The 15047-nt window shown below is 33.4% G+C and overlaps 1 protein-coding gene across 1 annotated transcript in view; it reads right to left on the minus strand.

Moving 5' to 3' along the window:
* The window catches only part of EGFL6 (EGF like domain multiple 6), a 57184-nt gene that overhangs the window by 12146 nt on the left and 29991 nt on the right, over window positions 1-15047 (minus strand). Inside the window, exons 8-9 of the mRNA XM_003765578.2 lie at window positions 12110-12436; window positions 715-795 (exon numbers count right to left, since the gene is read on the minus strand). Coding sequence (XP_003765626.1) covers window positions 715-795; window positions 12110-12436 — 408 coding nt within the window. The remainder of the gene's footprint in view (window positions 1-714; window positions 796-12109; window positions 12437-15047) is intronic.

Genomic DNA, 15047 nt, shown 5'->3' on the forward strand with positions numbered 1-15047 from the left:
CTTCTCAGAACATGTTTTGAGGAATGACCTAGAGGAGGTAGAGAGACAGCTTGTTAGATGGTAAGAGAAAGTTATCCTAATGTAGAGAACAGAGAGAAAGCCAGTGCAAACACAGAAGCAGCAGAGAGTAAAGAAAAGTATAAATTTTGAGACTATAGGACAGAAATGTGAAACTCTGAGAGGAGCCAAAGATTAAACATCAAGGGACAGGTTAGTAGGAACTTGTAGAGAAAGACATAATGTTCAAATTTAATGTCTTTACTGCTGACTAGGGACAAGTGTTATATCAGGGGAAGTTACTTTATGGGTTCTTTGGTCAGGAGAGGGATAACTGAAAACAGGACCTCAGGGAACCAGAGACAATGATCTCATTGTGCCAAGAGTGGGTTTCCAGCTCTGTTTATGAACTTGAAATTTCACGGGACGGAGTTTGTATGCAATCTGGAAGAGGGAGTCTCTCTCTTTTCCAATGGGACAGAGAGAAATTAGTCTTGATATATTATAATCATTAATGTTTATGAAATAAGTATGCAATAGTTAAAATAGATAGCTATGGTAATGATGCATATTTTGGGGTTTGCAACTGGAAAGGACTGAATCGGCACAATGCCATTGTGAGTCATTAACAATGATTTCATTGACTGCTTAATAAAAATAAGATACCAAACCATACCACATGAGAAAACACAAGTTTGGGAAGGAAAGATTCTTTACCTTTGTGTTCTAATTTTGAAGTTAGAACTTTTCTCTGGATCGGGAATAGATCAAATGGAACCGCTTCATTAACCTTGGAGACTAATAAAAAATATTTGTCATTTTAAATAATTTGATGTTAATAAAATATGCAGGTTTTTCCCATATAGACTATTATTCTTATGTTTCATGGAATTCTGTTTCAGTTCACATCATCACAACTTTTATCCTCTTCAGCATGTAACCATTGCAAATTATAAGTTATACATAAAACTTCACATAATAACATGATTTCTCTAAAAATGGCATTTTTATAATTGTCAGAGTACTTTAATTTAAATGGCTATGCTTATAAAACTATGTACAACTATAATGTGACTGCCAAATGCTTTTTATTTAAATAAAAACTTTTAGTAATACTGATACTTAGTTAAGTATTAGTGGATGCTTTTAAAGTCAAGATTCTATTTTAATTAATATTAATACCTAACATTATATGGGACAACCACATGGAACAGTGCCAATCTGGAGTCAGGAAGACTAATTTTCAGGTGTTCAAATATGGTCTTAGATACTAGACGTATGGCCCTGGGTAAGTCACTTTATTCTGTTAACCTCAGTTTCTTCATCTGTAAAATGAGCTGGAGAAAGAAATGGCAAACCACTCCAGTATCTTTGCCATGAAAACCCCAAATGGAGTCATGAACAATTGGACACAACTAAACATCAAACATTTATGTGCTGCTTATTATGTGGCAAATACTGTGATTTACCATTATTATCTCTTTTGATTCTCACAAGAAACCTGGGAAGTTGGTACTATTATCCTTTTTTTTCAGATGGCAGATAGATTTACACAGGCAAATAGAGGTTAAGTGACCTGCCCAGAATTACACATCTAGTGTCTCAGTATCTGAGGCTGAGATTGGAGGTCAGGATTTTTTGATTCCATGCTTGAAGCTCTCATAAGGTTTGTAAATTTTACTACTTAAGTATTTTTAGGGCATATATATAAAAACATGGGTAAGATTTCTCATAGGAAAGTCATGCTTACTCATAAATATTTATTTTTAGATTTTTATTTTTTTGGATAGTTAATCATCAAAAAATCATGATTATGAATCCAAACTCATGTAACATAAAACAATAGCTAGAAAATAATTATAGGACAATGTCCAAGCTCTAATAGGTTGAGGAAGCAGTTATAATGCTTCAAAAATTTCAAGGCAATTTTTAAAAAATGAGACCACATTCAAAATGATTGTATTAGTTCAGACTTTAAACCTAAATGATTTAAATATTGAAAGCATCTTCTAGTGGAGAAAAAACCTAAGAAACAAATGAATGGAAAATATGGCCTTATTGTACCAAGAAATAACTATTGGAAATCAGCTTCAGCATGTTCTTAATATACAGTGTCCTAAAAGTTTTAGTGCTTGCTTTTTTGGCACTGAGTATTTTTTCTTGTCACTAATTTCTTCTTTCAGTGTCTTACTGTACCATTCTTTCCATTATCTTTTTTCTCTATACCATACCAAATGATAATGGCATATTGAAGATGAATTATAATTATGAGTATGTTAAGTCTATTTGCCATAGTCTAAATAAATGAGGGTATATATCATTGCTGCTTCTCACAATGCCCTGCAAAGAGTAGATGCTTAAAGTCTGTTGAATTGAATCACTTTTGTTTCTCAGAATTATTTATGAGAGATTAAAGAGAAGTGTTACAGGACTTTTGATCAAGATGGAATAGGACACATTATCCAAATTCCATATATAATCTCCAGCAAAAAACTAAAATTTGCTAAAGGATGAATAATAGTCATGACATTTAATAAGAAAATATAAGTGACTTCTACCTCAGAACTGCACAAAAGGTTAGCAAGAAACTCATGACCAATAGGAAAATTGACTATCAGTAAAGCCAGCACTAGTGGCATACTAGTATTTAGCATAACTAGAAAAGTATTTGCATGGTGCAATGAATTAGAGTTATAGGTCTGAAGTCAAGAAAATCTGAATTGAATTGAAATCTACCCTAAGATGTGTAATCTTGGGTTGCTTATCTTTTGTTTGCCCGAGTTTGCTCAACAATAAAATGGAGATAATAATAGTACCTATCTCCTAAAGTTATTGTGAGAATCACATGGAATAATATTTCTAAAATATTAACAAAGTGTCTGGTAACATAGTAGATGTTTAATAAATACTTATTTCAATCCCCTTCTCCAGAGATATGTAGCCTATAAGATTCTATGCCTAGAATCAGGAAGAGTAAAGTACCCTAAATCTTTCTAGTAAAATATCCTAAAGACGGCCCAGAGAAGGCAGAAATCCCCAAGATAAAGGACCTGTAAGAAATAGGAAATAATAGTTATGGTGTTCAGATTGAGATACTCCATTTTAAAGGGCTCCCATGTCCCTAGCACTTGTCCTGAGATCCCATAGAGAGTCCTGAAGATCCAAAAATTCCAGTCAAATCCATAGTTTTCATGTTGAAGAAAAACTATCACAAGGAAACAGAAAGAAGTTCAAGTACCATACCAAGGAAGCATAGTCAGGATTACATATGATTTGTAGCTTCCACAACTAATAAAAGAAGATGGCAAAAGGCAAAAAAAAAAAAAAAAAAAAGAAAAAAAAGAAAAAAAAGAAAAAAAGAAACACACAAAGAATAACTTATTTTGCAAAGTTGAATGTATAATCTTTGAGGGGGAAACTGGACCCATGGGTTTTAAAGAATTTTTGATGAAAAGATGAGTTGGTAGGTAATAAGTGTCTGAGGCTGGACTTGAACTCACAGACCTGGTGCTCCATCCAAAACATCACTTCACTGTCCCCAAAAAAGGAGGAATGCATGCATAAAAAGGACAGAGAAGGAAATAGAAGGAATGAGGAAATTTTAGAAGAAATAGAGGGAATGGGAATCAGATGAATATCATTTTTGTCTGCTAGGGAGGATTAAACACATACATAAACATACACAAATAATTTGATATAGAAATATATCCAATTCCTCAGAGAAATAAACAGAAATGGAGTGAAAGAGGGTTAAGGAGCAGAGAGTAAAGGGGGAGAAAAATACCAGAGAAAAAATAGTAAATTCCTGATCTGAAAAAGACTTAAATGGAGAAACAAAGAAAAGAAATCTAGGATGTAAGGGATTGATCATCAATTGGGAAATGGCTGAACAAAGTACTAAATATAAAAGTAATGAAATATTATTTTTTGTAAAAATAAGAAAAGAGATCATTTCAGATAATTCTGGGGAATATGAACTAATGCAGTATAAAGTAAACAGAACTCATGAGGAAAATTTGTACAAGGATAATATTCTAAACAAATTGAAAATTTAAGAAATAGTCTTTTTTAAAAAGCATTCATTGACCAACCATGGTTCCAGGGACTGGTCCTATGATGAAGTTTGTTACCTACTTCCTGACACAGAAATGATGGATTCAAGCTGCAGGAAGAGCCATACATTTTGGACATGGCCACTTTGTTTTCATTGATTTCCCTTTTTTTTCCCTTTCCATTTTTTAATTGGAGGAAAGCGGGGATAGCAATAGTTATGCTTTCTTCCAAAAAGAGGGCCACTGAAACAATTTTTCCATCTGACATCATCTGATGTTTACTTCCCCATTTCTTGCCCCATATTTGTAAGTTCTATTCCATGCCATTTATGAGAAATGGTGTGTATATGGAAATGTCCTTTTTAATACTTAAGTTTAGAATAATTTTTTAAAAAAAGAACATAGATATGATATGAAAATATCATGATATGATATGATAGATATCATAGATATGAAAAAAGGCCTCTCAGATTCAGATGTCTAAGAGATTACATATAAGAATATATAGAGATCAAGACAAATACAAAGATCCAAACAATTTTAGAATTTGTGAACTGGAAAAAAACAAAGTCTACCTTTGCACAATGCCTAGTATAGTCCCTTGTATATAGTAAGAGCCCTATATAAATTTGTTGAATGAATGAACAAAATATAAAGTTAGTTCTGATAGACTACTAAGGGCTTATTTTATCTTGTGCAGTCTGTACCTCACTAAGACTTCTAAAAAAATGAGATAATCATGTTTTAATACATCAAGGACATGATTTCTTTAGTGTAGATATTTCATTGGGCAGGTAGGTGCCTTAGTGAATAGAGTACTGGGCTTCTGGTCAGGAAGCCTCATCTTTCTGAGTTCATATTTGGCCTCAGACACTGAGTGACCCTAAGCAAATCACTTAACCTTTTTGCCTCAGTCTCCTCAAGCTGGAGAAGGAAATGACAAAGTATTCCAGTATTTTGCCAAGAAAAACCCGGAATGGGATCATGAAGAGTCAGAAAGAGCTGAACAACATGAGGTATCCCTCCATTCACTAAGTAGTCCTCAATCCTTTTATGAGTTAATATGTGGTATTTAGGAATTGCTTTATTTAAAAAACTTATGGCTCAATGATGAATTTCTTTCAATTTAGGTAAGTCCTTAAGCAAAAGGCATACAATCACAGGAAGGCAGTGTAGTATGAAGAATGCTGGATTTAAATTCAGAGGAGGGGAGAAAAATTATGAGAAATAAAAAAAAATTAGAACCAGAAGAACAGGGTTTAAATGTTAAATCTCCTATTTTTGAGTTATATGATCTTGGACAAGTCTTGACTTTTCTGGATCTTAATTTCTTCAAGTGTTTTTTTTGTTTGTTTTAAAAGATGAAGGCAGTGTAGTATAAAGAATGTTGGATTTAAATTCAGAGGAAGGGAGAAAAACTATGAGAAATTAAAAAAATAGAATCAGAGGAAGCAGGATTTAAATGCTAAGTCTCCTATTTTTGAGTTATATGATCTTGGATAAGTCTTGACTTTTCTGGATCTCAATTTCTTCAAGCGTTTTTTTTGTTTGTTTGTTTGTTTTAAAAGATGAGAAGGTCTTTTTTTCACTCTCAAGCTGAGATCTACCCATAAACTTTTTCAGCTTGATAGTACCTGCAGGAGCTTATTGTCTGGTGACATAGCCTTCAAGAACTCAAAGCCAACTTTCATGCCATTTTCTGTCATTGGAAGAAGACTAAGCTAGTTAAAATAATAAAATAACTTTTTCTTCTCATATACAATATATATATATTTGATATAAATATTTACTATATACATATGGTGCTACTGTTTAGTAGTTTTCAGTCATGTTTGATTTTTTGTGATCTTATTTGGGATTTTTTTTGGCAAGGATACTGTTGTTTCCTTCTCCAGCTCATTTTACAAATGAGGAAACTGAATCAAACACGGTGAAGTGACTGCCCCAAGCTCATACAACTACCAAATATCTAAGGCCTAATTTGAAATCAGGTCTTCCTGACTTCAGCCTAGTGCTTTATTTTACCCTTCTACAAATATCACAAGTTCATAATATTGAATGTCAATGAAATATTTTTTAAGATTTGTTTCTATTTCACAAAGTTGGTCACAACTTAAATGACTAAACAAGAACAACAAAAAGAAGCCATCAGAAATTTCAGCAAGTTTGCAAACCAAAACATTCAAGTCATGGTGTTTTATAGTGTGTCTGCTTCATCTATTATCTGTATCCTTGACATACTAACTACTTTACTAAAAATTCCATTCCAGAAAATCATTCTGTATATGATAGAGAATTACACTTAAATTATCTTAAGAGTTGGATCATGCTTTTTAAAAATATTTATTTCTCTAAATGGAACTGCATTTTTAAAAGCTCATCTTGGCTAGTCCTGGGGGCTTCTATTAAGGAAGCCAATTGGAAAAATATGACTTGGTTGATCTCATCAATCACAGGATTTAGAGCTGGAAGGGGCCTTAGAGATTGTCCTGTTCAACTTCATCTTAGTTACTGGCATTTATTGAAAAGGGAGCACAAAAATGTAAGAATTGCTCTTTCCCTTTATTATTGCAATTCATTTTCATTTTCCCTTGAGTCAGGACTATTTAAGGTCCAAGAATAAATTAACAAGATGAGCTACTAACCTAAAGTTAAAGTCTTTTTCCAATACTTCTTCCATCAATGGCACTGAAATGAGTCATCTATTAACCTAAAAGCCAAAATTATTTGTGCTATTTGCGTTTTTCCCTTTCATTTTACCCATGATTTTTATTTCCCATTTCTTTTAGATTCAGCTTAATTTCTTTCAGATGTTGTATCTGTAGTGCTTTTCTAATCAGCACAACTGTTTTTACTGTACCATTATCCAGGGGCACTGATGCCCCTGCTGGATCACTCAATTGGCACTTGCATAAGTCTTGTGGCCCCTGAGGCCAGAGGAATTATGGCAGTTAATGGCTCTCTTACTCCTCAGTGGCAGATTGCGAGAAAAATTGAAAGCATCCTCTTCTATCTTCAATAGCACTGGAAGTGTTCAGGGCCCACAAAGGTATGGTAGAAAGGATGACATAGCTCCTCTATAGCATTCATAATAAGAGTTAGGATTAGAAAAAAAGTTGTGGAGAAAATATAGACTTGAACGTTCTATTGCCTTGCTCCTATACACATTGTTGGCAATTTCTAGCAAATGGGATTCCCATGCTCTTGTCAGAGAGTTTAAGTGAATGGGAAAGAAGCCCCTGGTACCTGGGTGCCTATGGCATGAGAGGCGATTAATCTAGCATTAAGTAATATTGTGTTACAGTTTTCAATGCTGATATTCTATGAACATTTCCCAAATCAAAATGAAAAAATAATGTGGAGTCTCGGGGAAAATTTATGCTTCATTGTATATACTATAGGATAGCTAGGTGGGACAGTGAATAGTGTGTCAAGGCTGGAGTCAGGAAGAAGTGAGTTCAAATCCAGTTTCAAACACTTGCTGTGTGACTCTGGGCAAGTCACTTCATCCTGTCTGCCTCAGTTTCTTCATCTGTAATATGAGTTGGAGAAGGAAATGGCAAACCACCCCAGTATCTTTGCCAAGAAAGCCCCATATGGGGTTATGAAGAGTCCGACATGACTGCAAACAATTAAATGACACACATGCTATAAGGAAGATATGTACAGACATAGCCTGTGTGATCCTGAGTAAGGCACTTCTGTCTGCTTTAGGGTCTTCAATTATAAAATAGGGATAATAGTAGTTCCTACCTCCCAGAGTTATTGTGAGGATCAAATGAGATATTAGTAAAGCACTTAGTTCAGTGGCTGGCACAAAGTAAATAAAGTAATAAATGCTTATTCCTTTCATGTCTTGCTCCCTTCTCTATGGGAGAATTTGATTTGTACCATTTATTTATTTGTACTAAGCCAAATCCCTCAGTGACATAGAAATTAACCCACTTTTCTTAGAAGGTCAAGGAAATGAATAAATTTAAGTTAGTACTATCAATGGCTATGATTCATTTTGAAGGATCTCAGCTATGTGTAACTTTTGTATTCTTAGTATCTTCCAGCATGTTGGATGGTATCTTTGTGTCAGTCTTTTGGGAGAACATGGATAAAAGTTGAATAATATGGAATAGACATGGCTAAATTATGATCTGTACTATTGCAAGGAAATCCCAAATTGAAGAGATCACAGCTTCTTTCTAGTATTTAAGTATTCTTTTGTTTTTGACCTGGCAGCCACCTAATCTCTCTTTACCTAGGACAATCTATGGTAGGCAGGGTGAGAATAAAATTATTTTTTCTTCCCATCAACCTTGGCTGGCGATAGGATATGTTGGGCTGCTCTAGGAGAAGTCCAAGCTATTCTCCTTTTCTGAATAATCAAGGCAAGAATAATCAGCATGGTAAGAGCAGAACTGTTTTGTACTGCCTGAAATCAGACTAAATAAAAAAAATTCCTCTTTTATAATAAGTGGTATCATAAACCAGAAATTAGATATCTTTAGGAATAAAAGAGAAACGATTTTAATAAAATGAAACTCACAGTTCTCATTTCCTAAATGGAAAGATTCCAACTTGGTATGCTGATGCCATTATGTGTAACTCAAAACTTTTGGCACATTCTGTATTTTTTCCAAGACTCAAAACCATGTTAATGAAATTTCATAGGATACCACTGAAATGTTAAGCTAAAACAGAGTCAGTGCTTAAGATGAAAACATTTTGAGAGTGGATCTAATGAAAACAGACATGCTAAAAGCCTCACTCCTTAATGTAGCTCTTCTAGTAAATCTAACTGATTAGTTAAAGCAAAACAAATTTGAGATTGGGTGGGTCAAGGCTCTGGTATCTAGTATAATCAAAAAGTTACTGGCTTCCCTATATAAATATTTGCACATAAGAATTAACACATTTCAGTAAATTCTTCACATTTGCATTTTCAAGGGGATTTATTTAAGTCACTTGGAACAGCCTCATAATACTAATAAACACTTTGAACCCCCAGTTTTCTAGTTTAGAGGTAATTTATGCCACATGTGCATTTTCCAAATTTTCATGATCTTTGCAAACCTCAATGTATCTTCCATAATTATGCTAATACCCAATACTTACTATGTAATTTTGAAATTTCGGAGATGGAAGAATGATAGGATGCTGGATCTGAAGCTGAAAGGAACTACCGAGCAATCATTGAGTTCATTCTCCTTATTTAAAAAAAGGCTAATATTTAAATAATTCTGACTACAAGCCAGGCACTGTTTTAAGCACTTTACAAATATCATCTCATTTGATACTCACAACAACATTAGGAGGTAATCATTATTAACCCAATTTTACAGATGAGAATGGGAGCTAGATGATATAGTGGATAGAGCACTGGGTTTGGTATCTGGAAGACTCATTTTTAGGAGTTCAAATCCAGCTTCAGACACTTACTACCTGTGTGATACTCAATCCTGTTTGCTTTGGTTTCCTCATCTGTAAAAGGAAGTGGAGGATGAAATGGCAAACCATTCCAGTATCTCTGCCAAGAAAATTCAAAATGGGGTCACAAAGAGTTGGAAATGGCTAAAATTACTTTAAATTAATTTGGTAATTATATTGATTACTTAAAATTACCTTAACTAATGAGAAAACCAAGGCAAATAGAGGTTTGTGTCTTGCTCAGCATCAACAATCAGCAAGAGTCTGAGATTGGTTTTTCTGACCCCAAGTTCAGCACCCTATCTACTGTGCCACTTATTTTTACTGAGGAGGAAATATATACCCAGAGAGTAGAAATGATTTTCTTAGCAAAAGCCATGGTGTTAGAGCCCAGACTTCCTCAGCAGTAGGTGGACAGTTCAAAAGTTAAGCTATATCCATTGTGTGCACTATTATAATGATTTCCATTTACATCAAGCATTGTTCATAATTTAGTCAATTAAAGCAACATTTACTCCATGCTAACTATAAGCAAGGCTCTGGAGATACGAAGAAGAAAAGCAATCTAGGATCTGTCTTCAAGAAATCAAAATATATTTACAACAAAAAAGATACTCAAAATGTATTGCACCTTGCAGAGCATGTTTGGTCTCTCTTCTTATATCTATTTTGAGAAACAGAAGTACACCTTCTTTAACATTTGTGTGCTATCTTTCTGGGCCTGGAGTCAGGAAAACTCATCTTTCTGAATGTGGTTTCACACACTTACTAGCTGTATGACTTTGGACAAGTGGCACTTAATCTTGTTTACCTTCATTTAGAAAATGAGCTGGAGAAGGAAATGGCAAAGTACTCCAGTATCTTTCCCAAGAAAACTCCAAATGGGGTCATATAGAATCAGATACACTGAATCTGACTGATGACTGAATGACATTTTTTTCCCTGATCTATATCTCTGATTTCATTGATATAAGCAGTTCCAGCTGAGAAAACTCCTTCTACTAATACAGAGGTCAATCTGTCATCCTTTATGCTATCCTACCTGTCTTTACATATCTTTGGAAATTCTTTCCCAATAATATCAATTTAAACAAAATGGCAGAGCAAATCTGGAGCACTTTTTAAAAATCAGGAGTAGCACTATAAGGATAGACAATATTCACATTACTGGAGTGAAGTAGGTCACAAGAGGGGAAGATCTTGACTTTTTTGGGCTTCAATGCCAAGTCTTTTCTGTATAAATAAAACCGTACTCAATTTTGGAAGAAAAATAATAGTAGTTCATATTTATCTAGCACCTTAAGGTTTATAAAAGGGCAGCTAAATGACTTTGTGGATAGAGTGTCTAATCTTTAGTCAGGGAAATTCATCTTGCTGAGTTCAAATCCAACCTCAGACACTCACTAACTGTGTAAGTCACTTAACCTTGTTTGTCTTAGTTTCCTCATTTGTAAAATGAACTGGAGAAGAAAATGGCAGACTACTTCAAATTTTTTTTTGGCAAGCAAACTTCAAATGGTCTCACAAAGAGCGAAAAAGAACTGAAATGACTGAACAACAACAGTAACTAAAACACTTTCCTTAAAACATCCAGTAAGATAGGTGATAAGAGGAGTATGATCTACATTTTATAAATGAGGAAAGTGAGCCTCTGAGGGGCTGGTACTTGCTCAAGGTAAGATGACTAGTCATTGTAAGAAATGAAATTCAAATTTGTCTCTGAATTCCATATCCAGAATGCTCTTTACTATGACATATTACTTGATACTTGGCTTTTTATTTTACCAGGAAGATCAATGTGATTGGTCAATAAATCATTATCAAACCTGCATACATAGGCCAGCACAAGTCATCTGGATGCATACAAATGAGGAAATGGAAATAAAGAGGTAAATGACTTACTCAAGATCACACAGTTAATATGCATCTGAGGCCATTTTTAATTCAGATTTTCCTGATTCTGAGCCCAGTACTCTATCCTTTGTGCTACTTAGCTGCCAAATAGGAAATAAGAACCATAATTTAAACCCAGATTCTCTGACTCTGGCATCACTGCTGCTTCAGTTTTCTCATTAAAATTAGAGATAATATAACAGTAGTAACCTACCTCATAAGATAATTGGAAGGACAAAGAGGGGTAAGGTGTGTTGAATACTTTAAAATTATATATAAATATCTATCAGTATTTCTCTTTCTACTATTGCAAATGAGTGACACTAGGGACACTTATTAGTTAAGTGAATTGTCCATGGTCAAGCAACCAATAGGTGGAATTTGAACTCAAATCATCTTGACTTAACAATTATGAAGTGGTATAATGGATAAATTGTTGACTTTTAAGTCAGAGCATTATTATTTGTATTTATAACAATAAAAACAATAAGAAACAATTAGAGGACAGTAGTTATATATTTTCTTCGATTTTTTAAATAGCAGCTTCTTTGTTTTCATAACAAGAGATCAAAATCAACTTCAGAAAGAATCTTACTGTTTATGAACCTAAATTCTTGTTATATTGCAATTGTCATGGTTGGTTTTTTCATCATTTGCATGTATTTTCTCAAGTTTCTTAGTTCTTAGTTTCTAAGACCTAGTTAAAAAATAAAATAAACATAAAAAACAAAAATAAAAATGATACTCACAGAACACATCTCCTCTAAGGCTTTTCTCGGGATCAATTTGGTTCTTGAGGTCAATCTGACCTTCCTCTTCCTCCATTCTTTCTTCTCTTTTGGTATTTTCATGTTCTTTCACCTTTTCATCATAGGCCCCACCAGTCTGAATGCTATCTTCATAATGGAATGGCTGCAAGAGAACCTTGATAGATGGAGTCACAGCAGGTTCTGGGATCACATTCTTTATTTCTTCATTCTTCTTAACACTGTTCTTATGAGCAAGCAACTTCTTGATGCTATCTTTAATAGTTCCAGGTGCCCGGAAGATTTCCTTTACAGAATTTTCAGGAATAGCTAAAATAACCAGTGACATCATGAATATTTTTTTATCAAATTTGATGACATTCATAATCATTCAGCACTTCTCACCAAAATTTCACATCATAGATTTATGGCCTTCACCCTCCAAAGTTTGTTTCTGAAAAGTTTTCATTATAATGATTAGCTAGGTGACACAGTAGATAGACAACCAGCCCTGAAGTCAGGATGACCTGAGTTCAAACCTGTTCTCAGACACTTAACACTTCCTAGCTGTGTGACCCTGGGCAAATCACTTAACCCCAATTGCCTCAGCAAAAAAGTAAAAATAAAAATTATAAGCACTATTTTAAAATGCCTTGTTGTCAACTTCTGAACCAACCTGAATGCTATCTTCACATATTTCATCAAGAATTCTTATTCATATAATTCTTGTCAGATAAGACTACTTGTTGCTATTTGAATAAAGTCTTCCTATATATTCACTAGAGTGGGAGTTGGAAAAGACTTATGATTCTATATCCCTTTGAGCTAAGAATGATTTTTACATTTTAAAGTAGTTTTACTATATTTAAAAATATAAAAACAATTATTTGTTCATGGACCCTACTAAAACAGCGGTGAGAGGGGAGGTGGATTTGGTCTTTGGTCTATTTGCTGACCCCTTTACTGGAACATTCTGCTGAAATGATTCAATCTTTTTCCTCAAACGTTTACCTTCAAATACAAACCTCTGTGCAAACCGTAAGAGAGAGAGAGAGAAAGAGAGAGAGAGAGAGAGAGAGAGAGAGAGAGAGAGAGAGAGAAGAAGAAGAAGAAGAAGAAGAAGAAGAAGAAGAAGAAGAAGAAGAAGAAGAAGAAGAAGAAGAAAAAGCTGTGATTCACAGAAAGATAATTTTCTTTATGTTTGTTTTTCATCAGATCATTCTTTTGAGCTAAGAACGTTTTTTTACATTTTAAGGTAATTTTTACTGTATTTAAAAATATAAAAACAATTCTTTGCTTATAGGCCTTATTTAAAACAGGAGTAAAGAGGAGTACAGTTTGCTGACTCCTGCATTGGAGTATTCTGCTGAATTGGTTCAAGCTTTTTCTCAGAATTTTACCTTAAAATGCAAACTCCTGTGAAAACTTAAAAAAAAAAAACCCATCTGTGGTTCATAGAAAGGTAAAATTTCTGTTTAAGTGTGTTTTTCATTTGATCAAAGGTTGGGAAACTGGTCAGTGCCCAGATCTAGTATTAAATCAATTTTACCAAGATTATGAAGTCCTTTACCAAGAATATCTTTGATGTGAAAATTTAACATGTCTTTTAAATCCACAAGATGGGTATATTTTCTCATATAAGTAGACTTTTTCTGCTATAAAGTAAGAAATAACTCGGCCTATTTTCCAATAGGAAATTAAATTTCTCCTTGCTCCTTTGAGGAAAGGAGATAATTTAAAGATTTCCTGTACTTACAAAATTTGATTTGGATACTCAAACTTTTTATGTGTATATACTAATTCCTGAAATATTTATATATACAGTATCTATCCATCCATCCATCCATATGCATATTGTTATTATGTTGTTTCAGTCATGTCCAATTCTTTGTGATCCCATTTGGGGTTTTCTTGGCAAAGATACTAGAATGGTTTTTCATTTCTTTTTCCAGCTCATTTTATAGATGAGGAAAATGAAGTAAACGGGGTTAAGTGACTTATTTAGGGTCACACAGTTAATAAATATCTCAATCTAGATTTGAACTTATGAAGATGAATATTTCTGATTCCAATATACACATGCATATGTCAGTTACATGTGACTAATGGTGTATATAAATATGTATGTATATGCATATATATATATATCACATAGAAGTGAGGGCCTTGTATATTATGGTATATATATATATATATATATATATATATATATATATATATGTATATACACACACATATAGATGAAAGTCATAATCCTTTTTAATCTATAAATTTATATATTTATATATTATATATATGTGTGTGTGTATATGTATATATTATATTATATATATAGTATATATATATATATATGCACCCTGGGGTTTTTTGGAAGTAAAACTTTTATTTTCTCTTTCTAGAACTGTAGTCAGTCATTTATAGGTAAATCACCATATAAATATTAAAAATAAAAATATTCAAAATACATTTTACAAATCCTTATTTTAGTATTAATAAATATGTCCCTTCTTTGTGCCTCTGGATTTGGTAGATACTGAGATAGCATCTCCATCTGTTTCACACATACAAGTCTCTCCCCCATTTTTTCTTGATTTTCCCCCTTTTGATTTCTCTTTAACTAATCATAACAATAAAACACATAAGAGTCTATTATTTATTGCGTTTATTTAGGGTTCTTTGTTCAGTGTTCTTAATTTTAATGTGGCTAGGAGGAATGTCATAAAAAATTATAATTAAAAATTGTACTTCTGCGGTCCCGTTTGAATTTGTGCATGTATGATTGTGTCAAGGACATTGAGAGAAAAAATAAAACGTTCCACATTCTTGTATTACAACTAGATTTTTTTCTAAATTTGTTGTTATATCTTTGAGATCCACTGAATCAAAGGTGCTTAAGGGTCATTATATTGTTCAGAGGTTAAAAAGTGTGCTAGTTTTTCTA

Source organism: Sarcophilus harrisii, chromosome 3, assembly GCF_902635505.1.
Source record: "Sarcophilus harrisii chromosome 3, mSarHar1.11, whole genome shotgun sequence".
Taxonomy (NCBI): Eukaryota; Metazoa; Chordata; class Mammalia; order Dasyuromorphia; family Dasyuridae; genus Sarcophilus; species Sarcophilus harrisii.